This window comes from Manihot esculenta, chromosome 10 (assembly GCF_001659605.2).
Source record: "Manihot esculenta cultivar AM560-2 chromosome 10, M.esculenta_v8, whole genome shotgun sequence".
Taxonomy (NCBI): domain Eukaryota; kingdom Viridiplantae; phylum Streptophyta; class Magnoliopsida; order Malpighiales; family Euphorbiaceae; genus Manihot; species Manihot esculenta.
Window position 1 is genome coordinate 584,987 of NC_035170.2, and position 27,513 is coordinate 612,499.

The 27,513-nt window shown below is 32.5% G+C and overlaps 6 protein-coding genes across 8 annotated transcripts; 3 read left to right on the top strand and 3 right to left on the bottom strand.

Annotated features, from left to right (window-relative positions):
• Nucleotides 1-1,690: 1,690 nt before the first annotated feature.
• On the top strand, nucleotides 1,691-3,360 carry LOC110624589 (expansin-A8). The gene is made up of 3 exons (XM_021769790.2): nucleotides 1,691-1,931; nucleotides 2,020-2,332; nucleotides 2,704-3,360. The coding sequence occupies exons 1-3, from the start codon at nucleotides 1,790-1,792 to the stop codon at nucleotides 3,005-3,007; spliced, it is 759 nt and encodes a 252-aa protein (XP_021625482.1). The 5' UTR covers nucleotides 1,691-1,789; the 3' UTR covers nucleotides 3,008-3,360.
• Nucleotides 3,361-5,778: 2,418 nt separating this feature from the next.
• Nucleotides 5,779-8,288, top strand: LOC110624459 (macro domain-containing protein VPA0103). 2 transcript variants are annotated; one of them, XM_021769621.2, is made up of 7 exons: nucleotides 5,785-6,183; nucleotides 6,338-6,386; nucleotides 6,480-6,582; nucleotides 6,955-7,050; nucleotides 7,148-7,222; nucleotides 7,700-7,769; nucleotides 8,060-8,288. In XM_021769621.2, the coding sequence occupies exons 1-7, from the start codon at nucleotides 6,031-6,033 to the stop codon at nucleotides 8,141-8,143; spliced, it is 630 nt and encodes a 209-aa protein (XP_021625313.1). In that variant the 5' UTR covers nucleotides 5,785-6,030; the 3' UTR covers nucleotides 8,144-8,288. The 2 variants fall into 2 exon arrangements, with proteins under 2 accessions (XP_021625314.1, XP_021625313.1); XM_021769622.2 differs by lacking the exon at nucleotides 6,955-7,050 and having other exon boundaries at nucleotides 5,779-6,183.
• Nucleotides 8,289-10,307: 2,019 nt separating this feature from the next.
• On the top strand, nucleotides 10,308-13,065 carry LOC110624100 (macro domain-containing protein VPA0103). Of its 2 annotated transcripts, XM_021769185.2 has the most exons (7): nucleotides 10,312-10,583; nucleotides 10,823-10,874; nucleotides 10,984-11,086; nucleotides 11,323-11,418; nucleotides 12,154-12,228; nucleotides 12,586-12,655; nucleotides 12,787-13,065. In XM_021769185.2, exons 1-7 carry the CDS (start codon nucleotides 10,422-10,424, stop codon nucleotides 12,859-12,861), a joined length of 633 nt encoding a protein of 210 aa, XP_021624877.1. In that variant the 5' UTR covers nucleotides 10,312-10,421; the 3' UTR covers nucleotides 12,862-13,065. The 2 variants fall into 2 exon arrangements, with proteins under 2 accessions (XP_021624878.1, XP_021624877.1); XM_021769186.2 differs by lacking the exon at nucleotides 12,154-12,228 and having other exon boundaries at nucleotides 10,308-10,583.
• Nucleotides 13,066-13,608: 543 nt separating this feature from the next.
• LOC110625154 (reticulon-like protein B16) lies at nucleotides 13,609-17,335 on the bottom strand. The gene is made up of 6 exons (XM_021770705.2): nucleotides 17,132-17,335; nucleotides 16,846-17,010; nucleotides 15,468-15,648; nucleotides 15,234-15,375; nucleotides 14,521-14,590; nucleotides 13,609-14,191 (listed from the first exon to the last, which is right to left on the bottom strand). The coding sequence occupies exons 2-6, from the start codon at nucleotides 17,006-17,008 to the stop codon at nucleotides 14,025-14,027; spliced, it is 723 nt and encodes a 240-aa protein (XP_021626397.1). The 5' UTR covers nucleotides 17,009-17,010; nucleotides 17,132-17,335; the 3' UTR covers nucleotides 13,609-14,024.
• A 3,292-nt stretch (nucleotides 17,336-20,627) lies between these two features.
• Nucleotides 20,628-24,668, bottom strand: LOC110625153 (U-box domain-containing protein 52). Its single transcript, XM_021770704.2, has 10 exons — nucleotides 24,259-24,668; nucleotides 23,942-24,051; nucleotides 23,744-23,865; nucleotides 23,356-23,576; nucleotides 23,225-23,282; nucleotides 22,821-23,115; nucleotides 22,557-22,658; nucleotides 22,043-22,468; nucleotides 21,191-21,955; nucleotides 20,628-21,015 (listed from the first exon to the last, which is right to left on the bottom strand). Exons 1-10 carry the CDS (start codon nucleotides 24,431-24,433, stop codon nucleotides 20,950-20,952), a joined length of 2,340 nt encoding a protein of 779 aa, XP_021626396.1. The 5' UTR covers nucleotides 24,434-24,668; the 3' UTR covers nucleotides 20,628-20,949.
• A 1,234-nt stretch (nucleotides 24,669-25,902) lies between these two features.
• On the bottom strand, nucleotides 25,903-27,408 carry LOC110624716 (protein DETOXIFICATION 53). Its single transcript, XM_021769982.1, has 2 exons — nucleotides 26,753-27,408; nucleotides 25,903-26,653 (listed from the first exon to the last, which is right to left on the bottom strand). Exons 1-2 carry the CDS (start codon nucleotides 27,406-27,408, stop codon nucleotides 25,903-25,905), a joined length of 1,407 nt encoding a protein of 468 aa, XP_021625674.1.
• Nucleotides 27,409-27,513: the final 105 nt, after the last annotated feature.

Here is a 27,513-nt window from a genome sequence, read left to right on the forward strand (position 1 = left end):
TCTTCAATAAAGAAGAACAATTAATTCCATACTGAAGGTCTAACTCTTGAAAAATTAAGGCATTGGATAAAATCCCATTATTTTTTTCCAATTTTTCTCCATTTTCCATGATGACTTTCCTCCACAAAATGTTCCTTTTTGACATTAACACTATTGTGATTCCAATACACAAATCTTGACTTTCTACCAAGAAATATATAAACTAAGAATATTATTTAACAGTCAAATATATATAAAAAATAAAATTAAATTCATGTACAATATTTTATGATTTATCGAGATCTACTTAATACTATAACAAGTCATATACATATTAATCTTGAGATTTCAAGTTTGATCCTTAGTTTGCCTTTAAATAGTGTAAACATAATGAAAGAAAAAAAAAAGAAGAAAAGAGATGAGATGGTTCTAATCCAATAAAGCTATTAGAGTTGACAAAGATGGAGCTAATCTAAATCAAAGGGTTATAAATTGAGCCAATTAGAGAGCTTATGTTCCAATACAAGAAGAGACAAAACTTGAAGATTTGGAGGCAAAAAAAAAAAAAAAAAAATCTTGGTTTAGACTTTAGATAACAGAAGTTGTCTTCTCAATAAAAAATTAATCAAAGAAAATGAAAATGAACATATATTTATTTGTCTGTAATGAGAAATTGATATGAAAAGGATGCATGAAGACAGGGGACCGCAATGGGCGGGAGAAGCATGTGCAAGTAACGTGGTAGGTCTCTAAATATACACATTAAATCAAAGTACACACATAACAACAATATGTAATTATCAACTCTCAATCTTTTAATCCAAAATACAATTTTTCTTATTCTTTCTAACTCCCTTTATTTATCTTCATCATACGTGTGCTTCTCATTATATATATATATATATATAAATATATTCTAAAGCTTTCAAATCATATCTATTAATATTATTATTTCCCAACCGACACTTGATTATATTATGGAAATTTCTATCCATATTCTAGTTCATGATTTTTTTAAGTAATCTACACTTTAATTATTTGAAAAATGGGCACATTTTAGCTAATTATTATTATTATTATTATTTTTTTAAAATAGTGTTCATATAATATTACATGCTAATTATAAAAATATTGTCCATGTACGCTATTTGGGCTATCTTCCCATGATTTGTTTCTATGTTTTTTTTTTTTTTAATGCGTAATTAAAGCCTTGATACGTCAAGAATAACCTCAGAAAAGTGTGACAAATAATGAACTGAAATTGATGCTTAACTTCTAAAACTTACCCACCAATTTGGACCTCCAAATCATCCCATAATCAATGCCCTGAAAATTGCAGGTTAATTTGCGGAATCTGAGGCCATTCAATGAAGAAAAATTCCACTTTTATACTTCTAGTTCCCCACGTAAACCTTGTCAATTCTATGAACAGGTAAAACTTCAAACTAAAAACTTGATAAACTGCATCTGCATGTGCCAAGTGGGATCATAGGATTAGAAGTTGGTAGGCCAACCCTAAACATTTGCATGTGCATTTAAGTCACTTGAAAAATCAGTTTTTTTTTTTTAATTATTATTTTATTTTATGGCTTTGGCTTTCTCCAATTCTTGAAGCCATGAGCTTTTGTTATAACTTGTCTCCTGTTAGTATCCTAGTCCACATCACATCCTGTATTCCTAGTCCCTCCTTTGGCTATATAAGCATGCTCTCATTTCTCTTAGGAAAATCACCAAGCACTCAGCAACCAACATTCAATACTACCCTTTCTCTCCTTTTCTTCTTCCCTCAACAAATACACATACACAGAATATGGCCACAGCAGTATTCTCTGTAATTCCTCTTCTGCTCTTTGTGATAAATCTTTGCCTTAAAGGCGCTTTTGGAGACTATGGAGGATGGCAAGGTGGTCATGCCACTTTCTATGGTGGTGGTGATGCTTCTGGGACAATGGGTAAGTTTCAAGAGAGTGGCTTTCTTTTATGTTAGGCCAAAAGTAGAAGCAAATCTAATTATGAATTGAATGATTATGTTTCTTGCAGGTGGTGCTTGTGGGTATGGCAATTTGTATAGCCAAGGGTATGGTACTAACACTGCAGCACTTAGTACTGCTCTGTTCAACAATGGCTTGAGCTGTGGAGCTTGCTATGAAATGAGATGTGATAATGATCCTAAATGGTGTCTCCCTGGAACCATCACAGTTACTGCTACCAATTTCTGCCCTCCTAACAATGCTCTTCCTAATGACAATGGTGGCTGGTGCAATCCTCCTCTCCAACATTTTGATTTGGCTGAGCCTGCTTTCTTGCAAATTGCTCAATACAGAAGTGGAATTGTACCCATCTCTTTCAGAAGGTAAGAAGAAATTAACCATTCTTCAAAGTTCATTAATTAATGAGAAAATTACTATCTGTCCCTACTATAGGAGAAACTCATTAGTTAGTTTTTCAGTTTTGAAAAATATATTAAAATGTCTCTAACATTTTAAAAAATTTACTAATTATTCACTCTATTGATTTTCAACCGTTAAATATTATAGAAAAATCTAAAATACCCTTAATACGGAGGAACTAACGAGGAACCAACTAATATATTTTTCTATAATATAGGGATTAAATAGTAATTTTTTTTTTAATTTTAGCATAAAAACTAAATAGTAAATTTCCTTATGGTTTTAGCATATTGCATTAGCAGCAATTAACATTCTTGTGGGCTGGTCTGAGCAGGGTCCCCTGTGTGAAGAAAGGAGGGATAAGGTTCACAGTCAATGGACACTCATACTTCAACTTGGTTTTGGTGACAAATGTTGGTGGAGCAGGAGATGTTCAAGCAGTTTCAATGAAAGGATCTCGGACAGGGTGGCAAGCCATGTCAAGAAACTGGGGACAGAACTGGCAAAGCAATGCAATCCTCAACGGGCAAAGCCTTTCTTTTCAAGTCACCACAAGTGATGGTAGGACAGTGACAAGCTACGATGTTGCGCCTGCTAACTGGCAATTTGGGCAAACATTTGAGGGTGGTCAGTTTTAGATATATTTTTTTTCTTTTAGGACAATAAATTGTTAATTTAGTTGCTACAAATAATATTGTTAACGGTTTGTAAGAAGATGTTAGTATCATCTTGTGATTAAAAAAAGGGGTATAGGAGGAGGTTGGCCAATGTGGTCGGCTGTTGCTGAGGTGGTTTATTTGGCACCCGCTAGGCCTTTTTATATAAAAAGAAAAATGAAATGATTGTGAGATTAAGAGATGTTCCCTTTGCTGGCTTTTTGTTTCATTCAAACCCATCAAATATCATTGTTTGCTTTGTTTATAGATTTAATTCCAATCCTAGTTGGGGCAAGTTACATGGTGTTATAAACTTTTTTGTTGTTATTCGTTTAGTTTGACTTTAATTTTTTTTTTTTTTTTTTATAAGAAGTGTTTTACATACTCAATTTGTATAATTCAATCCAAACTCCAACAGAAATTGAAAAACATACAAACCAATAAAAAATCGGTCCAACCTAAATATTGTACATGCAAACCATCTCGAAATTGGTCCAACCCAATTGGTGCTGTCTGAACCACAAATATGCACTGCACTGCCAATCAATCCACCCTCTTTGCCACAACCACGGTCCAAGATAGAGCAAATGAAGAAATTAATGGAAATAGAGCAAAAAAACACCAAGCATGTCTACAAAAAGCAATCCATATAAGTATTTAGATAACCATAACATAATCTGGACGATAAAGAGCAAAACCTAACATCCACAACCAAACCAAAGGCAAATCAACCACGATTGACCCTTTGCTATCAATCAAAATCTAATAACAAAATAAAAAAGGCCTGAATCTCTAACTGGAGAACCACCACATTGAAAGAGAAAATGTGACAAAGTTGGTCGTGAGTGTTGATTGCCAGATATAGCGACGCAGTCCCAGCTGATGTCAATACTCAAAGGTCCTCCCACGAGCAAATCAGACCGCTCTTACAAATAAAACCCATGAACCCAAAAATTACCACAAACTGAAAACCAAACACAAGAACAAACCGAAAATGAAACAAAATAAAGACAAAAAAAAATGATGCAACTACCACACTCAAAGGAGACCCAAAGGCCTCCAACCGTCGGCCAACAACACGTGCTAATAAATTAATCACATAAACTATAAACCATAAACCATAAAATAATCGGAAAGCTTTACCTGCATTGGGTCCGTGTGAATTGTAAAATGATAGTGAGTCCACATAAAACTCTTTCCATTTATACTGTTGGTCCATATAAACTTGGTTTAGGTAAGCCCTAACAATAAGCCTGCATACTCTCCAAAAAATGCGTACAGGTTTCTTGTGGCATTTATGGTGTTCTTTCTAGTGATTATCTATTTTTTCTATTGATTTTAAATTGAGATCTCTTGTTTACTGTCCATGGTTACAGAAACAGCTTGAAAGTGGCCATTTGTCCCTGAAAATCTCATTCCTTGCTCTTTTAACATGCAAATTATTGAACTCTGTAACCCTATGGAAATCAATCAGACCCACTCTTCCAAGTACAAAATGAGAATTCTCAGTATGGAAATCAGAATTCTCTATCGGCCATAATGAGAGTTCTGTCTGCTTGTATTTATCAGATCAATCTGACTTTCGTTTTTGGTATGAATTTACTGTTTTTTTTATGGGATTGAAATCAGAAAGGAAAGTGCCTGATTTTGACACTAGATGCTTTCTCGAAGAAAGTAAGCTTAGGGATATGAATAAATAGGTATCCATGAAAAATTAATGAAAACAATTTTATTCAAACCGGTTCAAATAACTTTGAATCCATTTTCATTTAGTTTAAAATGGTTAATCAAAATTATTTAATAGTTTCGTGTTAACTATTATATTCAATTCGGAATTATTATAATTTTCTGATGTATACTACACTCCCGCTAAATTTGTTAAATCAGGACTAGACTCGAGGATACTGTGGTTCCTTAGCCCTTTCCTTGCGGGGCCTACTAGCTACGCACAATTAAAACAGTCCGGTCCAAACTGACTCAAATGATTTTTGAATCTATTTTTCACTTAGTCTAAAATAGTTAACCCAAATTATTTAATAGTTTCGTACTAATTATTATATTTAATTATTATATTCAATTCAAAATTATTGTAATTTTTCAATGTGCTGAATCAATTACAATTACTAAATTAAGACCGGATCCTTAGATATTATAGTTCGCTAGTATCTCGGGTGGATCTCTCACGGATAGCCCTTTCTTCGCAAACGCACTAGTTCTGTACAACTTGTCTGACCCAGAATGGCTTTGATACTAACTAGACCAAATAATTTTTTGACTCACATTCCACTTGGTTCAAAATAGTTAATATGAGTTATTTGGTTGTTTCGTGCTACCTATTATATTCAATTCAGAATTACTGTAATTTTTTGAAATGGGACTACTTAAAATTAAATTTAATTTATATTAGTAATATTTTAATTTATTTTGAATTTAATTAAAAATTAATTTAAATTATTTGAATTTATTTCAAAATTGATTATTGTTATCGGAATAAATTCAACTCATTTAATTTTATATATTTTAATTAATAATTTATACAATGAATAAAAGTCTAAAATTATGGTTCAAAATGATCTTGATTCATTCTAAGAGAAATTGCTAAAACATTTGACTCTCCATCCATTTCAATATAAAGACTTAGTCGATCAAATAATTACTAAAACATTTGACTCTCTATCCATTCTAATATAAAGACTTAGTAAATGAAATAATAGATAGCAAATGAGTTGATTTAAAAATAAATGAATTGCTAGTGGTAGAATTATTCTACCGAAACCAAGTAAGCTAAGCTTTTTGATCACTAGGTGCATGTGTTTACCTGTGGGGGCTGATTTCTGCGCCTACACGGTTTGCCAGTTGTGATTTTTCTTGAGGAAAAGTTTTCTACAGTGAAAAATAGAAAGAAGTTTCCTAGAACTCTGCAAAAAAGATCTTGACTTCTACTCTGTGGAGGTCTATAGAGGCGATCATCCCCTCTTTGAACATCACCACCATCTCCACTTATCATGCCGATCGACATCTCTGCTGGGATTTTTCCGGTGGTTCCTTACACTGAAGTTGAGCATAGCCAGGTTTTCCCTTTGGCTTCTTCCAATCTTCTCAAAGTCCGGAAAGGAGACATCACCAAATGGTCTGTCGATGGCCACTGTGATGCTATTGTAATGTCCTCAACTTTCAACTCCCGGTCATCATTTTAGATTAGAAAACACATCAGTGCCAAAGGCTTAAAAAATTTCCATGAAAGCATATAGGTGCTTGTTTAAATGCTTAAAAGAAAACAGTTGACATCAAGTAATTTATCTTCCGTTGCAGGTTAATTCAACAAATGTTCGAATGCTTGCAGAGGGAGGAGCTGATGCAGGTAACCTGATTCCAATCCCTTTCTCAGTGCTTTGCTTCTCCTGATGTTCTTGTATTGAGCCAAGTTTTGACAGAATTGGATACATTTTATTAGCTATACATAGAGCTGCAGGACTACAACTAGGAGGTGCATTGTACGACATCCCTGAAATGCAACCTGGAGTCCGTTGCCCAACAGGACAAGCAAGAATTACTCCGTAAGCTCTCGCTCCACAGTAATTTGACATTTGTAATTAGTTCTAGACCTTCCCATTTCCATCCTCCCTCATAGCCTCTTGTCTTAGTTGCCTTTTTTTATGTATTTGTATGTACTCCTCTTTAACAATTCCTGACAACATAAGTAATATGTCTTAGAATTTGAGACTTAAACTCGAGATATCTCTGGTCTCCACTCTCTGCATGTTTAACCTCTACATATTTGCATAACAAATATAGATTAATAGTATACAATTAAATCCAAGCGACTTTTCAGTCTTGTTTGAACCTCTGTGTATTTGTCTGATACTAGTTGACAATTGTACATGTATCAATTTCTGTTGGAGAGATCATGACATGTTACTTGCGTTCAGGGGTTTCAAATTGCCTGCATCTCATGTGATTCACACAGTTGGTCCCATCTATTATTTTGACAAGAACCCTGTAGTCTCCCTAAGAAATGCTTACAGGTGAATTATAGGATTCACTGTGCTCGTTCTTATGACTGGTTTTCTTCTTCTTTTCTACTTTATCATCCTTGATAAGTCTCTTTTTTAATGATCACAGGAATAGCTTGATGGCTGCCAAAGCCAACAGGATTGAGTATATTGCTTTCCCAGCTGTCTGTTGCGGTACTTATGGGTAAGTTGCCAAATGGAACTCCTTTTTTGTTGGTCCATTGATGAACTGAGTCTGATGTGGGTAGATTGAAACGTTTTTCTTCTTGAAAACTTCAATCTGAGTTATAGCCAGGGGAGAGCACTTTTCAGGTAAAACCAAATAACCGGTTTGGTTAAGCACCTATGTTGGATTTGGTTCGGTTGGGGTGAAATGTATGTTTGGTTTTGTTGGTTTTTTTCTTTGGGTTTGGTTCCGACCTAATGTACACCCTCAGACTATGGCCATATAAACCTTGAGAGTGTGAGTTGGTTGGAGAAAGAATTTCTATGTTCAGATATTAGCTCGCTCTTTGCAAGTTTTGTCAACACAATAAGGACAGAAGCTCCAAGTTTCAATGATGACATGAACAAACATATACTTTTCACTGAGTTTGGCGTTGTATTACTAATGACTAGTGAAAATTTCATTGGTCTCTCTCAAATTTTGGTTTTGTTTCAGGTATCCTTCTAGGGAAGCTGCTACAGTAGCTATATCTACAGTCAAAGAATTTGCCCATGATTTTAAAGAGGTGAGCATATAAAATTAAAAACAATAAACTTCCAGTTGATTTCTGTGGATGCTTGCAATTCAAGCTCTTTGAGGTTAAAAAAATCTTCAGTCGAAATTGATGCATGTAAAATGGTTTTATTCTGACAGTTGATTATCGTAGACTGTTTTAAGTTCCCACTATAATCAATGGTTGGAGTAAATCTGTTGTACACACATAGATTTCACTAAACTCCTCTAAGAGGGCAAATGCTCTAAAATTGCATGTCTTGACAAGAAGTTGGTGCCATTAATTGAAATTTTTGTTGGTAGGTGCACTTTGTTCTGTTAATGGATGAAGTTTTCGACAATTGGCTGGACAAGACAAGGGAATTGCTCCCTCCTATGTTGGGTTGATTCTCACTCAATTAGCCACTTGTGATTATGCATAATTATTTGAATATGAATTGATCAAAATTCCTTATAAATACACTGTTCATCTTCATATTATATTGACCTTCCATTGGATGAAATAAAAATATATTCTTCCGTTTTTATTTTATTTTATTTATTTTTAAAACTAATCTTCTTGTAGTTTGGTTACAAGTACAGCAACTCAATTGAAAACTTGCCTCCGGTTCTGATCAACACAATGCTCTGATTTGCTTTGATTTCATATGAAACTTTTCTGTAAATTTACCAGAAATTTCAACTTCTGTGCATTTCTTGAAAAAGAAATTTATCCGAGAAACACAAAGCTCAGAAAAAGAAAGAGGGAGGAGAGACAAAAATTTACCTTTCATCTAACTTGCTTCTGACTGAATTTATAATCACGCAAATTTCTTATCCAATGTAAAATGAATTTGTTGGATCTGCTATGATTTTGGTATAATATCGTCATTAGAGTGTATAACCATTACTCCGGAATATCTAAAGATATTAAAATGATCTTTAAACTAAAAACATGAGTTTTGGTTTCAACACCAATTAATTGTTAAGAAAAATTATATAAATAGTTTATAATTTAAGGTTGAGTTATAATTAGGTAGCTTCAGTTTTTTTAAAAATTTATTAATTATTTTTATTTTACAAATTTATTTGTTTTACACAAAATATTTTTTAAAAATATATTTTTTAGTATTTAAGGCATTTAGAAAAAAAATTATGAGAGTTTTATTAAGATATTTATGTATAAATTTATTAATATATTTTATTTTTTAAATTAAAAATTAAATAATAAAAAATAATTTTATTGAAAAATTTAAATTCCATTTCCTTGTACAGAGTAATTTGTATTTAAAAATATTTTCTGTGAGAAAAATATTTTTTTATAAAAATTTTTTAACCAATTATTTTATTTAAGATAAATTTTTAATTAAAATATTTATAAGAGATTGATAAATAAATTGATTATCACAATTTAGTAATAAATATTACATAAACACTTTATTATTAAAATAATTAAAAATTATATTAAATAGAATGTAATGAAGTTTTAAAATTAAATAAAGATAATATTAAATTAATTTATAAATTTAATGTTTATAGACACTAAAATAAAAAATAATCCAAACCTGTGAATAAAAAAATGTTATACATAAATAGCACATCTTATATTTTAAATATTATATATACTGTTTTTACAAAAACTAAAACTAGTGGACTCACAATTACATTTAGATCCGATCAAGAGCCGATTTTAATCTGATTTTAATATAAAATCAACCCTTAGATTTAATTTACAGGTCGAATTGAAATCGATTCAATTTATAATATACCAAAAATAATTTTAATTTTTAATATTTTTTATCCGATTTAATTTTATAACCGTTATTATTTTTTTACGATTTTAATTTTAGTTTCACTAAATTTAAATTATAAATAATCAATTGATTTTAATTTTAAAAAATTTAAATAAAATTAAATAAAATATAAAATAATAAACAAAAATTTTTCTTAAAGCAGAATTTAAAATATATTATATTTATTCAGATATTATCGAATTAAATTTGTGAGTGCAAGAAATAAGAGTTTAAATTGTTGAATATATTATTTATTAAATAAGTATAAATATATCTATTTATATAATATAAAAATTAAAATAGTATTATATTTAAAGGTAAATAATATTTTTGTATAAATAAAAAATTAAAATTTAATTATTTAATAATTTAACTTATTTAATCAATTTTAAGAGCATAAATTTATAAAATAATTTATTTTAAAAATAAAAAATCAAATCAAAATTAAATTAAACTGTAAATTTGAATTTTTAATTCTAATTTACAAAGGAGGATAGTAACTTATTCTCTATTTAAGATTTTGATTTAAATCAAAAATTGAAATCGATTAACCATTCGATTTGAACCGTAACTGTCCTAATTACATTGATATAATCATACAAAAATAAAAAGGAAATTTAATTTTTTTTCTTCCAAAAAAAATGTTTATTTTATCGTAAGATATAATGATTTTCTATTGAACGACATTAAAGTTGAAATAAAGCACTGAATTTGACAAAAATCAAACTGCCTTTAATAGATTCAAAGAATTGCTGAAATGTCAAATTTGCCGGCTAAAAATGTTTCTTTTTTATTTTATTTTTTTTGTCAAAGCTAAAACTATCATTTGAAGGCAAAAATATCATAGCTTTCTCTCTGAAGGCCTATTGCGACGACGACCATCTCCTCTTATCATGCCGGTGGACATCTCTGCTGGGGTTTTTCGGCCTACATTTCGCGTTCCTTGGACGTCAGATGAGCATAACCATGTTTTTCCATTGTCTTCTTCGAGTCTTCTCAAAGTCATCAAAGGAGATATCACCACATGGTTCGTGGATGGCCACTCCGATGCTATTGTAATCACCTCTAACTTCCAGTTCCCACTAATAATTCTTTAGCTGTTTAGATTAAGAACCCACCGATTTGTGGAAGTCTTACAATTTCCACAAAATCTTCCATCTTAGAGATGCTTGTTTAAATGCTACAATGGTTATTTCTTGCTGAGTAAGTTTGCTCATTTCATTCGGTGGAGCAATTGGGTTTTAATACAATGTTTGTCTCAGTTTTATATCAATTGATTGATCATCTTTTGCAGGTTAATCCAACAAATGAACTGATGCTTCCATGGGTAGCAAGTGTGGATTTAGGTATAATTTTATTTTAACTCAAGATATTGCAGCCAGAGATGAATAATTCACTTTTCAGCTTACTGATCTTGTATTGACCCAACCATTAACATGGGTTACATTTTGCTAGCTATACATAGAGCTGCCGGACCACAACTGGAATTTGCAATCGCTGACATCCCTGAAGTCCAATCTGGAGTCCGTTGCCCCACCGGCGAAGCAATAATTACGCCGTATGCTGTCCTTGATATTTTTGTAACTAGTACTTGAACTCCCATTCCATCCTTGCACATAGCCTTCTATTGGCTCCGTATCACCAAGATTGCATGTTAAACTTCCATGTGTTGACAGTAATATCTAATACAAGTATAGATTAATAGCATTATGATCCAAGTGAGTAATGTATTCAATCTACCATAGACAAACTTTGTATGTATTTGAGATAATGACATATTAAACGTCTGCGCAGGGGTTTCAAATTGCCTGCATCCCGTGTGATTCACACTGTTGGTCCTATTTATTGGTATGAAAAGAACGCTGCAGCCATCCTCAGATATGCTTACAGGTGAGGGTTTTTCCCCACACTTGTGTAATTTTCTTTTTAAATGATCAAAAATGTGTTTGGGAGGAAATATTTCCTAAATGACAAAGTCAGTATCCATTCCAATGGTAACCAATGCTTGCTAAGAGTAATTATTAGGCGCATCCAAGTATATATTCTTAGCTAATGAACAAATGACATGAAAAATCATGATAGAACTATATTAATTAAAATCATGGTAGTTAGCATATTAACTAATAAAATATCTATCAAACCATTATTTTTCCATCTGTCTACTGTATTTCGTTTCCTGCCCATCATGGTAAAATAAAAGAAATATTAACAGGTAAAAGAACATACTTTTTTTTCTTCTTACTACTTATGTTTAATGTTTACACTTGGAATTTGTTCTGCTCAATTAAATCAAACCTGAACGAAAAAAAATTATGGGGCTGTAAAAATAAAAAAAATAATAATAAAGAATACTTTTTAAAAAATGCACTTCTTACTTTTTTTTTAAAAAAAATAGAGAGAGAAATCAACCTTCACAATCTTAAAGAGATGGAGAGACTAGAGAGTGGTTAATTGGGATGGCCTCAGCCAACCGTTAGCTGCATGGGGTTACGGTGAGGTTATAGACATATTTCGCAAAAAGTCCAGCAGGTTGATTTGTAGCATTGAATCATTGATTGCGCTCTTTGTTATGACTATTTCTTTTAGATTTCATCCTAGATAGGATCCCTCGTTTAATTTTCGCAGGAGAAGTTTGATGGTGGCCAAAGCCAACAAGATTCAGTACATTGCTTTTCCTGCCATATCTTGTGGTAATAACGGGTAAGTTGCCAGTGGAACCACCTAGCTAGGCCTTTTTTCTGTTGATTCCTATATTTCTGCTGGACTCTGGATGAATTTATTGCATTTGCACAACTCCATCTTGAGTAGATAAAAAACTTTTCTTGTTGAAAGCATCGGTCGAGTTGTAGCCCCATATGCCTTGAGAGTTGAGAGTTGTTTGGAGAAACAGTTGGGTATGTTCAGATATTAGCTTGCTGTCTGCAAGTCCTGGCCATCAATATGTACAAGAATCCCAAGTGTCAAGGATGAGATAACTGATACTAAATTCACAAAGTTTGTTGTTCTATAATTAGTAACAATTTCATTACCACTCTCAATTTTTCTATATTTGTTTAGGTATCCTTTAAAGGAAGCTGCTACAGTGGCTATATCTACAGTCAAAGAATTTGCAGATGACTTCAAAGAGGTGTGGATGAAAACTAGGGGCTCTTGCGATGGAACAACATCCAAATGCCATTTGATTTCTATAGATGCTTAAGGGCCACATATACTCCACAATTACCTGACAATTTGTATCTCTTCAATTGTTGTTGGCAGGTGCACTTTGTTCTACTTTTGGATAATGCTTACAAGGATTGGTTGCACGTGACAAGGGAACTACTCTGGAATTAGCTTGGCTCAACTATCCACTTCTGATTTTGCAGAATAATTTGAAGTTGAATTATCAAATCCCTGCATGAAGATGCTATTCATGCACATGTTATAGAAACCTGCCCATTGGATAAAATAAACTTTTATTTATTTATGTTTGGAACTAAAACTTGTAGATTGATTTGATATCCTTTATATTCAGAGCAACTCTATTGAAAACCTGCATCAACATTGTTTATCTTCTTATAGATTGAGGCAATGACCTCCATTCCTTCTGCAGAATGAATTACTGTACATATGGAAGTATTTAAGAAAAGTACAATCACCATAAACATAAAACAGATGTTGCATATGAAATTGAAATTTTCGTTTATTTAAGTATTGCAATATGGAAATGGAAGCTTTGAATATAAGAACCAAAACTGCTATAAACTCAAAGGAAAAGCAAGAGCTGAGACCCATAATTTTCATTTATTTTTTCTTTTTTTAATTGTTCTAAAATTATTATCCACATCTTTTAAACTATAGTAACATATAAATTGATTATTATAATCATATTTAATTTTATCATATTTCTAAATAATTTTTCAAAATATTTTTAGTATTTAATAAAATTTAATATATTTAAAATAGATATAATTGAAAAGTTAATAAAAAAAATATACTGAAAAAATAAAATGGATAAAAATTATGAAATGGAGAAATAATATATACAAACACCAGAAATTAATAAGTAAACCAGGTTCTTATTGTACGTAGCAGCAGCTGTTCATTAAAGGAGATTACCTTTCTTTTTTCATTTAAGAATGTCAATGTACATTAATCCTATTACCAATGTACAATCCATCTAATTCATCTCTCCAGAGGAAATAATCCCCCAAGAATAAAAATTAAACTAGCTCTAAATTTTAAACTACAGAGATCTTCACAATGACTAGAAAATTAACCTAGCAAGCCAAACTTCAAAATTTCACATGTTTGCAGAAGCTTCTGTAAGACTTTGTAAAGTTCATTGTAACGAGGATAAGGGAGACAGCACCTGCACATCTTTATTGACGAACCAATTTTGGTAAACAACACACAACAAAAGTAGATGATTTCGCCAAAAATGAAACTCTTCAGACTTGGTGGCAATTTTTATAACTTCTGAACAGACTCGACCATCATCTGCATGTATTTCACACTTATGCATCTTTGTCCTTGGATAAACTGCGAGGGATTCTACTGATAACACTCTCATCCACTATCTTATAGTGATGTGATAATTTTCTATGGATCATCCCACAATATTTATCAATGTGCTCTTCATATTGGTTATACAAGGCAGGAACTGTAATGGATAAGATGGTTCCTGTCATCAAGACCAAATGGCAAACTTGTAAATACTTGGGTCCTCCATTTACTAATCTGAAACTTTCAAGGGATATAGTCAAGCAATCTAAGGGAGACCTGCAAGTGACATACATAACCAAAATATACAATAGGGCAAACAAGGTTCAAGACGTGTCATAAATACTGCAACACGCTTTCTACCAGCAATATAATTTGGAGCTGAAGAGCTTTGCTCTCTAACCATTGGAGTATGTTGCACAAGGTTTTAACAAATAAGCAAGGTGCCAAAGAATCATAAAAAAGAACAGAGGCAGAATTTTCTTAACAGACTGAGCATGCAGTGCATACCTGCATAGGCGAGAGTGAAGAAAGAGAAGTAGCTACCAGTGGCAGACAGGAGCCATAGACTGACCACCACCTGTCAAATAAATAAATTTTTGTAAAACTTACCTAAATCAGTCTGCAAAATAATGCATACACGGAAGACGGAGAGATAGTGCAGCCCTTTGACATAGATTCTATGGACCATATTCCAATATTATATAAGTTCTTCAGGATTCTGAGGGTTGGGACCTAAACTACATTGATCAGCATGCATTGCTTACAAACCAACTATAACAAATGCTGACCTCATTGCCTGTGCAGTGTGTACCCTACAATTTTCATAAGCCATAACGGATGTTCTGCTTCAAATATTCCTGCTAGTAAACTGAGGGTAAGGATGCTTAAGTGTGTTCAATTTCCATTTCTATTGTGTTTGTTAACTTAAAAACAATTCATTTAGATCTCTATAGTTTTCAATTTTATGGAAGTCTACAGTCTATACCCTTCGAACAAATTCTATCAAAATTGATGGAATTTGCAAATGAATTCCACATCACTTCAATTACAAAATTAATAAGACCAAAGTACAACCATAAAACCCTCAACTATATTAATTTTAGATACCTCAACTATATTAATATAACAACTCAAAATTCCAAATCATTTATATGATGCCAAGTTAGGCCAAAAAACCTTCATTAGATAGAATAAACTCTAACAATCCTGTCAAAACTAACCTTGAAAAAGAGTCTAAAATCTTTTCCGTAAGTAATGTCATGAGCCATAAGAAGAACATTATTGATTTTAACACGAAAGGATGCAGCAGCATTATTAACCATTTCTTCTGATAAAACTAGCTCTGGTAATGATTGTGGTTGTCTGCTTCAGAGGAAAAAGGAGTGGTTAACATTGGAAATGATTTCAGAAAGAAAGGGACTACTGATTATAAAAGTGGTGGGTATCACACATACTTATTTCTGATAGCAGCATAGTTGGCCTGGACAAATAACAATACAGTCACGACCAGCAAAACATCTGAACAAATAGTCAAGAATGGCAACCCAGACCGCTCAAATATAAACCACGTGACTGTTGCAACAACAATAACACCAAATGAAACACGCCGCCGCTTCCACAAAAGCACATCAGCAGCTACCATTAAAGAGAATTTGTCAAACATCTGTAAATGCAGAATATCGAGTGCACTAATTTGGAGACATATGTTATGGAGATAATATCATATGGTCTAAAATAATCATGATAAACAGTAATAATATTCTTTTGCATTAAATGTTTAGACACATTGATGATTAGGATTTTTTTTTGTCAAAACAGCAAGGCTGAACCAGAAACACCCCAAGTCCCCAACTCAAAATAGTCTACCCAACTAGTTATAGCATATATGACTCAGAAATATTTAGTTCAATTGGTGAAGCGTGATAGAGAAATGGAAAGAAGACATAAGTTAAAATATAAAAACACAAGGCCTTAAATAAAATACTAAAAAATCTGAGGGCAATAGAAACAAAAAACTGCTTTGCAAGAATAGTAGTACAACCACCAAAGGGCACCATGCAAATTCATCTTACATATTTACATTCTACCATGATGCACTTATATATGCTGAAGTTTTCAGGAAAATAAGTGTCTGAATTAGAGCTTTCATAGTGATTTTGACATGACAACAAGGTCACACATAAACTAAGTATCAATATTTAACAGCACATTGGTGGCGAAATAAATAGGATATATCACTTACTAGTCCAAACAGAATGACAACGATAAAGATGAAAAGCACATGAAAGAAACAAAGAATATTACAGTTGGTCTAGGAGTTGAAACATAAACATGTAATTTATAATATTTGCAATTTGCAACACAAAAACAAAGATCTCGACCCAAAATCTCAATACTAACGGCCACAGAAATGAAATAAAGCAAGATAATTATCCTACAAATGCCACTTTAAACCAGAAATAATATCTCTAGTATTCTCTAATTGCAGCATTGGTCATCTTTCATTCACTCCAAGAAGAGCATGTAAAGCTTCCACTGCTAGTTTGCTCAAACTTCAGAAACCTTAACACATAAGAGTACCGTTGTTATTCACACATTTTACAAATGTAAACCACATTGTACCATGCAAATGGAACCAAGCAGCATATATAAACTAAAACAACCCTTTTCAATGTGTATGAACAGAACTCATTTCAAAACTTTTATTGAAAGCAGAATTGCCTTTCTGGAAGCAGCTTCGTAATTATCTTGGTTCTTGATTAAGACAAAAAAATTAAACCATCTAACCAAGAAAAACCCACAAAATTCTTTCCTTTTCTTATTTAAAAATACCTTTTCCACCTCCCATAAACTGATGAACTGAGGCTTGCCGACCGAATAATCGATACCCAGATGCTATAGCCGAAGAAGAACAATTAGCAGAAGCTGTTGTGTCTCTTCTTGTTTCTCCCCCATTGCCATCCACTCTCTCTACAGAATCAGCTGAATTGTCCATTACTGTTGAATAAGAACAAACCCAATTAGGAAATTCACTTCCATGAATAAAGGGAAGATCGAAAACAAAACCAATTCCTTCGCGAAACTGTCAAGAATGAATACAGAAAAAGAAAATTCTAACCTTTCCGTTATGGATTGGAGGATCTGCTAGTTCAAAAGCAAGGAACTTTCTTGCGTTTTGAAATGTCTACAGGATTTTGCAGAAACCAAGGGCCTAGAAGACGACAAGGAAGTCAGAGAGGGTGGCGATTACCTACTTCTTCCCCAAGTGCTCCTCCTGGATTTAATGCACCATTTTCTGGGGAAAAAGTTAAAAAAGATGGATAGTAATTTTAAATTTTCATGGAAAAGTAGGTTAAATGATGGCATAAAGCTTCGAAATTTTTTAAAATGTAAACAATATTCATTTTAGATTATAGAATTTTTAAATAATAATTTATTTATTTATTTAATATATTTTGATGTTTATTAATTTATTATTATTATTATTATTATTATGATTATTATTATTATTTATAATCTCATTTATTTCACTTTCTCTTTGGGTATAAGTTGCTTTTTTTTTTTTTTCATTGGATGCAATGCATTATATATTTACTTTATTAAGTTTTGGGTTGGTCGAAAATGTTTGGTTTGTTTTGCTTGTTTGTTCGATTTTGGTATTTTGGGTTGGGCTTTGAATTTGTGGGCTTTGCTGCTTATGTTCTCTCTTAATATTCTGTAGTCTCATTAAATGTAATCCGCTTACACTGTTAAAAAAAAATTATTATGAGAAATTACTATTTTATTAAGAAATGCACATTTCTTCGATTTACTACTAATTTATAAATTTTATTATTGATATTTGGTTCTATTTTAATAAATTTGGTATAATTTATCTTCTCTTTATTTCTTTTATCTCTTTGTATTCTCTAATAATATGTAACCGCAATGTTGTGTTTATATTTCATGTTACAATCACATTTGACTGTACATACAAACATACTATATTATTTCTCATGATTAAACGGTCATTTAATTTCATCCGACGTCATATAAATACGATTTTCAATGTGAAGAAGTCGGTTGCTTCGCAAATTCAGTAAATCAATTGAATTGAAGTATAAAAGACTAAGTTTTATCCGATCAGTCTGAGCGAATCTTAAACTTGTATGTAGGTAAATTTATGTATTGAGTTTTAATAGAGTTAAAATCTAACTTTTCCAATATGAACTCGGCTCTAGTTTGAATGTCTAAGACCCGGTAATTAAATAAATCTTAATAAGTCTATAGTTTTCATAATGTAAATAAATTTAGATACTTTAATGATATTAACTTTAAATTTTATAAATTATTTGAAAATATTAATAAATTTATTGAAAAGTAAATAATAATTTATATTTTTTAATTTAATTACAACAATTTATAATGGTATTATGTTTTGGAGTTAAGCAGCCGATCTATCAAAATGACCGTATTAAAGATATGTTAAAAAATAATTAATTCTTATTTTATTTATTACTATCAAATTCAATCATAGACTTTTTTTTATCTCATTATTTTTCTCATTCCAATTCTATAAAAAGTAAAAAAAAAAATTTAGTAATATCAAATATTTAATGTTTAATAAAGTAACATAAATAAAAATTATATTATAAAAATGGTAAATAAAATTTATTGTTTTGACAATATTAATTATTTTTTAAAAAGTTATGTGAAAAGTATAAGCAAATTTATTCTCAAGAGAAGTTTATTTTATTTATTTATTGTTTGAGTTGGGAAATGGAATTTTGATGTAAAATGTAACATAAAGTAGAAAAGTATTTTCTCATACAATCTATTTAAACATTTCCCTTTGATACTAATAATTTTCCTTTCATACTCATAATTATATTTATTATGATAATAAAAAATAATGATTAGAGAAAAATAAAATTTTATTATTATGATATTTGGATTTTGAATAAAGAGTGAAAAATATTAAAAGGACAGTCGTTTTTGAAATGATAGAATTATTATTTTATCTTTAAATTTTAAAAACAACATACAAAATATGAGAATGTATTTGCAATTCTAAAAAGTTTGCTCCTACATTCCTCCTATTTAGAGAAAAATAGAATAAAATGTAAATATTATTTTCATCTTAATATTTACATTTTTTTTTCTCTCCACCCCTAAATCGAAAATTTATTTTTTCCTAAATCAAAATGAAAATAGACTCTATCGCATTTAAAAAATATAGTAGACCCTATCACGCTTTTAATGTAACTCGTTAAGGAATTGTATGATTTAGTTTAAACTCATCACGCGATGAATTATATGATTTAGTTTAAACTCATCACGCGATTTGATTTATTAGTTAGAATTGAGTCTCTCTAATTTTAAAGAGCGATTGGTAAATTAAATCCAATAATATTATTTAGATTATTTGTTTACTAGGGTTAATTAGTAAAAATTTTCTAATTAATTTAGATTTTAGGAGATATTGGTTACAATGAGCATTTTCTACTATTAAAACTAATTTATTAGAATAAATAAAAATATTTTTATTTTTATAATCAATTCTCAAGATATTAATTTTATTTTAAATTTATTTGTATTGATTTAATTTTTTCTTAATTATTAATTTTTTTAATTGTCTTATTTTTATTTATCACTTTCATTAAAACCTCTTTTAATCGGAGATTTTTAGTATCAATTCATTTCGATTTAATTTATTTTATATGTGATTTATATTTATTAAATTTAAAGATATTATTTTTGTGGCTTCGACCCTATTAGGAACACTATCAAATAAATAAGAATGGATTTGGAGTGGACAAATTTCTGGAGCTTCAAGAGGTATTGCATGCCGTATCAAGAGTCCGTGGTGTTGAGAATAGAAACCATAACTTAAATCATGTCAGAGGAGTTAACCACGGTAGAGTCAATTATGATTTTGTTCTCTTTAATTTTAGAAGAACACTGGTTACTAACCATAAATATATAGGAAGTGGTGTTCAACTGTTATGTAATTCAACAGAAGAAAGAATATAGAGGTGGAATCAGAAGCTTGTGAGATAACAAAGGACATTAAAAGTTTGGAGTATATCGAGTTTGAAGAGTTCATACTTCATAATGTCTTTTGCTATGATTGATGATGATGAGTTTGAATTGGAATTTTTAATCTATTTATCATTGAGAAGGAAGTTGAAATTCATAAGAAACAGTGAGGAGATGTGGAGATGCCGATGGAACTTGAAGAACAAGCAATCCTAGAGAATTAGTGGAAAATTTTTCTGAACTTATTATTCCACTTGTGTTGATTTATTTATTTGTTCAAATGTTCCTATAAATGCAAAGGATAATATGGCGATCTTCAATTCACTTTTGTCTGTACTATCTTGCAAGTATCGATCAAGAACAAGCCAAGATTTGAATCTCCCAACTCCCAATGGAGTTTTTGATTCTTCACCACTTAAAAATATTGTAGGAGGCTATTATTTATTTGGATTTCTTCAATAAAGCTATGCTTTAATCTTGTTTATTTTGAGGTCTTGAATTAGATCTTGTTTTTTTTTGTCAAGGGTTTAATCACAAGTAGATCCTTACTCTGTGCTACACTGTATCAGTTGCCAACATAGTTGCATTGTTCTTTGTTAAATATGAAAGAAGCAAAAAAGTTTTTATTATAAACTAGTGAGATACACAACTTGGGTTAGCTTTCCCCCTTTCCATCAACTCCCTTCCCGCAATCTGAGATTCCATCTTTAAACTTAACACTGAAACCTGAAATTTTACCCACTGAAGTATATTGTAGATGAAACAAAAAAGAAGTATAAGCATTGCAAGATTGACAAAGCAATCTCACTTCTATTATGTTGGACTCTCAAGTTCCACTAGTTCCAAGTTTGGTGCTCCAATCAGAAGTGCTCTAAGCTTGCAGTAGCATCTTGAGCTAAAATATTATCTTCTTCCTCCTTAAGATAATGAACTTGAAATGCTTGAGCTCTCAGATACAGTTAGCACATCAGTCATCGCCATTTCCTAGAAAAAAATAATCAAATATATATGCGTGAATAACGAAGTTAGCAAAAGTTATGGTGGCCTTAGAATGTGTGAAATTAGAAAAAAAAATGTTTTATTTTTAGAAAAAAGTTCAGTTCTATAATGAATAGGAAGAATTGTTGAATAAAAAATATCTGCACGATGTTTAACTCACTTGAAGTGAGGAAATATGGCTGTGATTTGTTGATCTGCTTCTTCTAATTGTACCTCCAAACATGGGGTAAGGCATATTTTCTTTGCCAAGTGCTTTCAATCTGTTAAGTTCAGGCAATATGACCTTTCCGAGATCCGGTCTGTCTTTTTTTCTTAGTTCTGCACATTTAAGAGCTAGTTTGGCAAACTTCAAGGTATCCTCTACAGGCCATTGAGGGACAGTTGGGTCAAGTACCTCAATAAAAGTTCCATCCTCAATGGATCTTTCAACTAGATGAGCTAAACCCATTGGTGACTTCGCTGTTATTATTTGTAGAAGCAGGATACCAAGTGAGTAAATGTCAGATTTTGTTCCTAGCATTCCAGTCTGCTGATATTCTGGATCAATGTAACAAAATGTTCCTGCCGTTGCTGTCATGTGATATTGAGTAACACTATCAGCTACAGATGGAGGAACAAGTCTTGCCAAGCCAACATCACTGATCTTGCTGACAAAATAACGGTCGAGCAAAATATTGCCAGGTTTTAGGTCACGATGCACCAAAGGTTCTGGTTTGGTTTGGTGCAGGAAAAGAAGGCCTGTGGCAATCTCTGCAGCAATTTTGAATCTCACTTGCCAAGGAAGATATGGGGTGTTTCCTCGCCGGAAGAGACGATCATCTAAGCTGCCATTAGCCATGTGTTCATAGACTAGACAACCATACTCTGGGCAGGCCCCAACGAGGAGAACCATGTTTGGATGCCGAATGCAGGATAATATTTCAACCTGCAAGAGAGTTGTTGGATGATACAATCGAGATTAAAGTGTTTTTCATTTTGATGAAAGTCTAAGTTCATGAACAAAGTTTCACACCTCTTTCTGGAACTGTGGCTTCCCTTGAGCTGCATCTGCACGTAGAACTTTAACTGCAACTTCTGTATGATCCAGGTAGCACTTGTAAACTGGGCCATAACCTCCTTCCCCAATCTTCAGAGAGTCTGAGAAGTTCCTTGTTGCTGTTTCAATCTCCTCAATCGTGTATCTTCTATACCTAAGGTCAGATGGCACCCAAGATTCCCTTGCCTCTTTCTCCTCATAGTCCTTGAGGGCTTTGATTTCTAAACTCGTCCTTTTTGGTGCTTCCAGGTCAGCAAGATTCTGAGCAGCATGAGCGGCTTCCATAGCAGCCTTACGCTTTGTTTTCTCCTTCTCAATCAGTGCAAATGCGGATTCCTGTGCTGGTTGTGACTCATCAAATTTATGTTGTTCTTCCAAATTCCAATATTGATATTCCCTAGCCTGTGGAGATTTTATACAGTAATTTTTGCTCAATGACAAAGTTCTTTGTATTTGTGAATGTGTAACATATAATTGATTTTATTGTTACCTTCTGTTGTGCTGAGAGTGCCCCCTTGCATGCTGAATTGTACATGTCCATTGTTTGCTTTAGCTCTAGTCTGAGTCTCATAATCTCAGATTCTGCATCATTCTATAAATTTTGAATGATGGAAGCATTAGTTTATTTTTTAATTTGATTAATTTTTTATTAGCATATTTACTTAATTCAAATAATTTTCTTGAAGATGTATATAAGAAAATTGTAGTATATTGGTGTTTTATGCCCTTCTGTGACAGTATCCAGTGTCCTTACCGTGTTTTGTGAATACCACGACGTTTGCCCGCTGTCCTGTGAGCTGTATGAGTAGTTATATGGTGAACCCATATCTATCGACGTGCTTGCTGAGTCTGTTGACGGAAAGCTTCTATCATCATAGTTATTGCCAATTGCATACTGCGGGTTCATTACAGATTCCGAGTTGTCATGGAAAGATGGAAACATGCGGTTGCTGGTTGGCCTGACACTGCTAGCATATGATATATCCATTTCTGGTGGGTAAGGGTCATATGATTTGACCATTGAACCACTATTTCTAATGAACGGTGACCTGTTCCAATTGTTTTCAGGTTAGTCCTCTCATCTGGGCTTCATGTTATAACCATACATGCTGAATGTTGTTGATGGAAGGAAACAAGAAGTATTCAAGCCGAACTTACTTGATCATTTCTGAATCTTCTTGGATGCTATTTGACATGTAGGATGACCTCTTGGACGCTGCAAAGGAGATTGATAAAACTCATGAGCCATGACAAGACCCATTATATGATGCTAGTTAAAAATTACAAACCACTGAGAGATCGGCCAGTCCTTTGATGTTCATGTACATCAGGTGAAGCAGAAATATAGCTGGGTTTGTTAGGCCACTGAATTTGAGATGGAAGTTTTGCAGGTGGTGGAGCACTAGCAGACCGTACAGAAGAAACCTTTCCTTTGCTGATGACATATACAGTACAGAAGTCCGGTGCAGCTTTTGACACGGTGCTTGGAACATCTATTGTCTTGAATTTTCTGCAGACAGAAGGATAAAATTAGTATTTGCATAGCCACATCAGAAGCCCTCTTTCTAACACAGGTGCTCATCGATATCCCAGTATAAACTGCTGTTTAGATAAGAGACAATGTGGATGTTTCTTCATTCTATGTATTTTCTTGTTTGTTCTGTTTGAATGGTATACCTGATAAGTAGGCCCCCTCTTGGTGTCCCAAGTATTAAAGTTTGTATTATATGCGAAGCAGCATAATCTATTATCGCTTTTGATATATCAACGTCCTCGACCACAACTTCATTACATCTTATCTGCAGGAAAGATTAATGATGAGGTCAATCAAGCATTTAAACAGAACAAATCCGTTATATGGGTAGCAGAATTTACATCCTTGCGTGTGCAGAAGCAGCGGAATGGAAGGAATAATTCTCTGGCTTCAGATTCAAGTTGTTTGGTATTTGTTCTTGAATCCTCCTTATTAACATCATGGATTCCCACTGCAGCTCCAAGAGATAAAAGAAAGGAAAAATTAGCAAGTTTTTGGAGGCCAGATGATAACCTTATTGAAATGCCAGATTATCAGTAAAATTCATTTTAGCAACATATTTATTTCTCATGTATTTCTTTAATCCTTCATTTGAAATCAAAAATTTCGCAAGGAGCATTGAAATGTTTATAGAAAGAAAAAAGCGAGAAGTTCATACATGGTGCCTTTTGTTTAACATGGAGAAGGGTGACAGATTGGCCTTTGGTGAGAAAATGTTCAACAGCCCATTTAAGGGCATATTGGCTTCCTTTGTCAACGTCTATGGCTACTGCAACACTTTCCTCTCCCTTTTCTGCTGCCTTTCTTGCAGGTTCTGCATGCTTTCTGACCATATTTTGCCTCCCTTTTCTTCTCTCCTGAAGAAAATCTTGGCTGAAAGAATGCAGAAGCAGCAATGAAACCCAGAAAACTGAAACTTTTTATCTAAACAACACCAAAAAGTGAAAAGGAAGTTGTGTAATAATGGTAGCCCCTTATTATCTCCTTATTTATAACTAACTCAACAACCTCTTTGCTCCGTCTCCTGTCCTGAAAAGGAAGACCCCCGAATAACACGGATCTGTTAATTAGTTTGTCTTGTTAAGATTGTCCATGAGTTGTTCCTGAGTTTTTATGGAACGGTGAAAATAACCATATAATTATCTTCATCAGCTTTTCTTTCTACGCAGAATTTTTTGATTGCTTAATTTTTTCCCCCCCTCAAATCTTTTGAAGCTTTTGCAATTCTCCCATCATTTTTAGCAATTTAAAAGATTACATATAAATTCGGACTCCGATAAAAATTGAATTTAGGGCAACCAATTAATGAAAAATGAGATTATCATTATGTCTTATAATTCTTTGACAAAATTTAGAATATAGTTAATAAAATTTGAAGCATAGTAATTTAGTTTAAGAAATCATTTTATAAACTATTAATTTATATTTATTAATATTATAATTTTGTAGGTTTAAGTTAATTCCTAATAGCATCCGGCTGTAAGCATGTATTTGATTTTTTGAAAATCATAAACTTATAATGAAAACATTATTTATTGAAAATTTTGAACGTATATACGTGGGTCCCAAATTGCTAAATTAAATGGACATGACATAATTATAAAATGAGAAAAGTTGGAGTTGCTAATCAATTGATAACTTTAGTGGACCTTAATTAACCAACATTTTTCTTCATCTTTGAATTCCTCAAATGAGAAAATCTCCCTACAACGATGGCAATTTTTCATTTTTTTTTTAAAAAAGAGATGGCAATTTTGTTAAAAATATTTTACTGCATATGATTACAAAATATTCCCATTTCTGATTAATTTAATAGCCATAAAGAAAAAACTTACTATCAATGATTCAACTAGTTGATAGGACACAAGCAAACAATCCAATAAAATTTTAGATTATATTTCTATAAACACATTTTTAAAGAGATCAACAATTTTTTTCAAGGCAGACTATTTATATGGATGCTTTTTTAGCTATTTAACTACATTCTATACTAATTTTGTATCATTTTTTTTTTAATTATTCAAATAATAACAGTAAATGACACAATTGTACAATTTAAATGTTTTAAAATTTAAATTAGTTTTATCTAATGCCTACTATTAGTTTAAACAATATAATAGATTTCCATACATATGGCAATAGGATCTTAATGCAAACGCATTTCTTCATTATTGAATAGGAAACTTTGGTGATCCATCTACGATTGTTGCTACAAAAAGTTTATTTTTTGGTATATATCATCCGTTTGATTAAGGGAGAACGGATTATATCATCCTGTCTCAGGATTTGAGAGTGGTAGCGATTAGTTTGTAGAGTATAGGAGATTGGCTTCCAAATCATTGTTTCCATCTTCATCAGTGAGCTGAGTCAATTCCTTGGCCCTTTGTGCTTGGTACTTCCAATCAGTGCAAACTAGAACATATATCATCAAGCAAACACATGAAGCTTGTGATGCAGCAAGCCCAAACCACAATCCCATAACTCCCAACTTAAGTTTGAAGGCCAAAAGTGTAGAAACTGGCAAACCAATTAGGTAGAAGGCAACAAAGTTTACACAAGCACCCACCTTAGGCCTTGCAGAGCCTATTAGGACTCCACATGCAGCTGTTTGTGGGCAGTTTCCCAGCTCACAAACTCCAACTATAGGCAACACCAGCGATATTAAGTCTAAGATCTGTTGCTCTTTTGTATACATCTTTCCCCACCAATCTTTCACTGAAACTGTGAAGACAAAGGCTAATAGTCCACAAAAAATTGACACAATGAGTCCTACAGTGGTAGCCCTTTTTGCCTGTGAGGGTTGCCCAGCCCCCAGCTCTTGCCCTACACGAGCCGATAAACCCAAGTTTAAAGAGTATGGAACTACATAAAGCAAGCCTGTGGTTTGAATGAGGATTCCCATTGCAGCTACACTTGCTTGAGGATTATCTTGGAGGCCACACAATAGGAGCATTATTTCATACCACCACCACTCCAAGCACACTGATAATACACTTGGCAGCATGAGGGAAACCAGCGGCTGCCACCCTTGAAAGAAAGATGTTACATGCAAAACGATTTTATTTCGAGTGTTGATCACAACAGATCCCATGTAAGTCTCATTATAATTAACGTTTGAAGTATACTCATTGTGCATATCAACTAGTTGCTTATTCTTCCAAGGTTTCATTGCTGTTCTTGATAGAATGAGGTATGCTAATAGACCCAAGCTCAAGTTTATTGTATACCAAAAAGAGGCCAAGGCAACTCCCTTAACACCTAAATTTAAATGTATTACAAGCAAGTAATTGATAGGAAAGTGAAGGATCATTGAAAAAATAACAACTATGGCAATGGGTTTTGTTAGATTTTGAATCCTTATGAAAATCCTTAATGGATGAAGATGAGCTTGGGATAGGAGTTCAGGGATCGAGTACGTAATATAGACCCTTGCAATGGATGTAATGTTTTGATCTTGACCAAACCCTAAAAGGATTGGCTCCATATATAGCCATAACAGGGAGATTGGGATAGTTGCAAGAAAGAGGATGCATAGTGTCTTTTTGTAGGTTTGGCTTAGAATTGACCATTTTTTAGCTCCATATGCTTGGCAACATATGGGTTCCATCCCCATTGCTAGTCCTTTAATAACAGAATAGCCTGTTATGTTTGCAAAGCCAATTGCAAGTGAACCCCCTGCTAGTTCAATATCTCCAAGATGTCCCAAGAAGAGCATAGATATTATAGATTTGGAGTGCAAAACTAAGCTTGATATTGCCATAGGGCATGCAATTTTTCCTAGCAATATCAACTCCTCAACCACCTGCATTGGTCAAGCAGATCACTCAATGTATATATTTGTCAATACAAAACCAAGTCTATAATAAATCTTCTATGTACTCGATACATACACCTAACCAATAAAAAAAATACC

Coding starts and splice junctions, on each gene's coding strand:
- LOC110624589 (XM_021769790.2), top strand. CDS start 1,790: ATGGCCACAGCAGTATTCTCTGTAATTCCTCTTCTGCTCTTTGTGATA. Junction 1,932..2,019: donor TGATGCTTCTGGGACAATGG/GTAAGTTTCAAG, acceptor TGTTTCTTGCAG/GTGGTGCTTGTGGGTATGGC. Junction 2,333..2,703: donor GTACCCATCTCTTTCAGAAG/GTAAGAAGAAAT, acceptor TGGTCTGAGCAG/GGTCCCCTGTGTGAAGAAAG.
- LOC110624459 (XM_021769621.2), top strand. CDS start 6,031: ATGCCGATCGACATCTCTGCTGGGATTTTTCCGGTGGTTCCTTACACT. Junction 6,184..6,337: donor ATGGCCACTGTGATGCTATT/GTAATGTCCTCA, acceptor CTTCCGTTGCAG/GTTAATTCAACAAATGTTCG. Junction 6,387..6,479: donor AGAGGGAGGAGCTGATGCAG/GTAACCTGATTC, acceptor ACATTTTATTAG/CTATACATAGAGCTGCAGGA.
- LOC110624100 (XM_021769185.2), top strand. CDS start 10,422: ATGCCGGTGGACATCTCTGCTGGGGTTTTTCGGCCTACATTTCGCGTT. Junction 10,584..10,822: donor ATGGCCACTCCGATGCTATT/GTAATCACCTCT, acceptor CATCTTTTGCAG/GTTAATCCAACAAATGAACT. Junction 11,087..11,322: donor GGCGAAGCAATAATTACGCC/GTATGCTGTCCT, acceptor ACGTCTGCGCAG/GGGTTTCAAATTGCCTGCAT.
- LOC110625154 (XM_021770705.2), bottom strand. CDS start 17,008: ATGGACAATTCAGCTGATTCTGTAGAGAGAGTGGATGGCAATGGGGGA. Junction 15,376..15,467: donor TATGCTGCTATCAGAAATAA/GTATGTGTGATA, acceptor CCTCTGAAGCAG/ACAACCACAATCATTACCAG. Junction 14,192..14,520: donor CTTCACTCTCGCCTATGCAG/GTATGCACTGCA, acceptor TCTTGATGACAG/GAACCATCTTATCCATTACA.
- LOC110625153 (XM_021770704.2), bottom strand. CDS start 24,433: ATGGTCAGAAAGCATGCAGAACCTGCAAGAAAGGCAGCAGAAAAGGGA. Junction 24,052..24,258: donor TGTTAAACAAAAGGCACCAT/GTATGAACTTCT, acceptor TTGGAGCTGCAG/TGGGAATCCATGATGTTAAT. Junction 23,116..23,224: donor GAAGATTCAGAAATGATCAA/GTAAGTTCGGCT, acceptor CAATTGGAACAG/GTCACCGTTCATTAGAAATA.
- LOC110624716 (XM_021769982.1), bottom strand. CDS start 27,408: ATGCAGGTGGTTGAGGAGTTGATATTGCTAGGAAAAATTGCATGCCCT. Junction 26,654..26,752: donor GCAATGAAACCTTGGAAGAA/TAAGCAACTAGT, acceptor AAATAAAATCGT/TTTGCATGTAACATCTTTCT.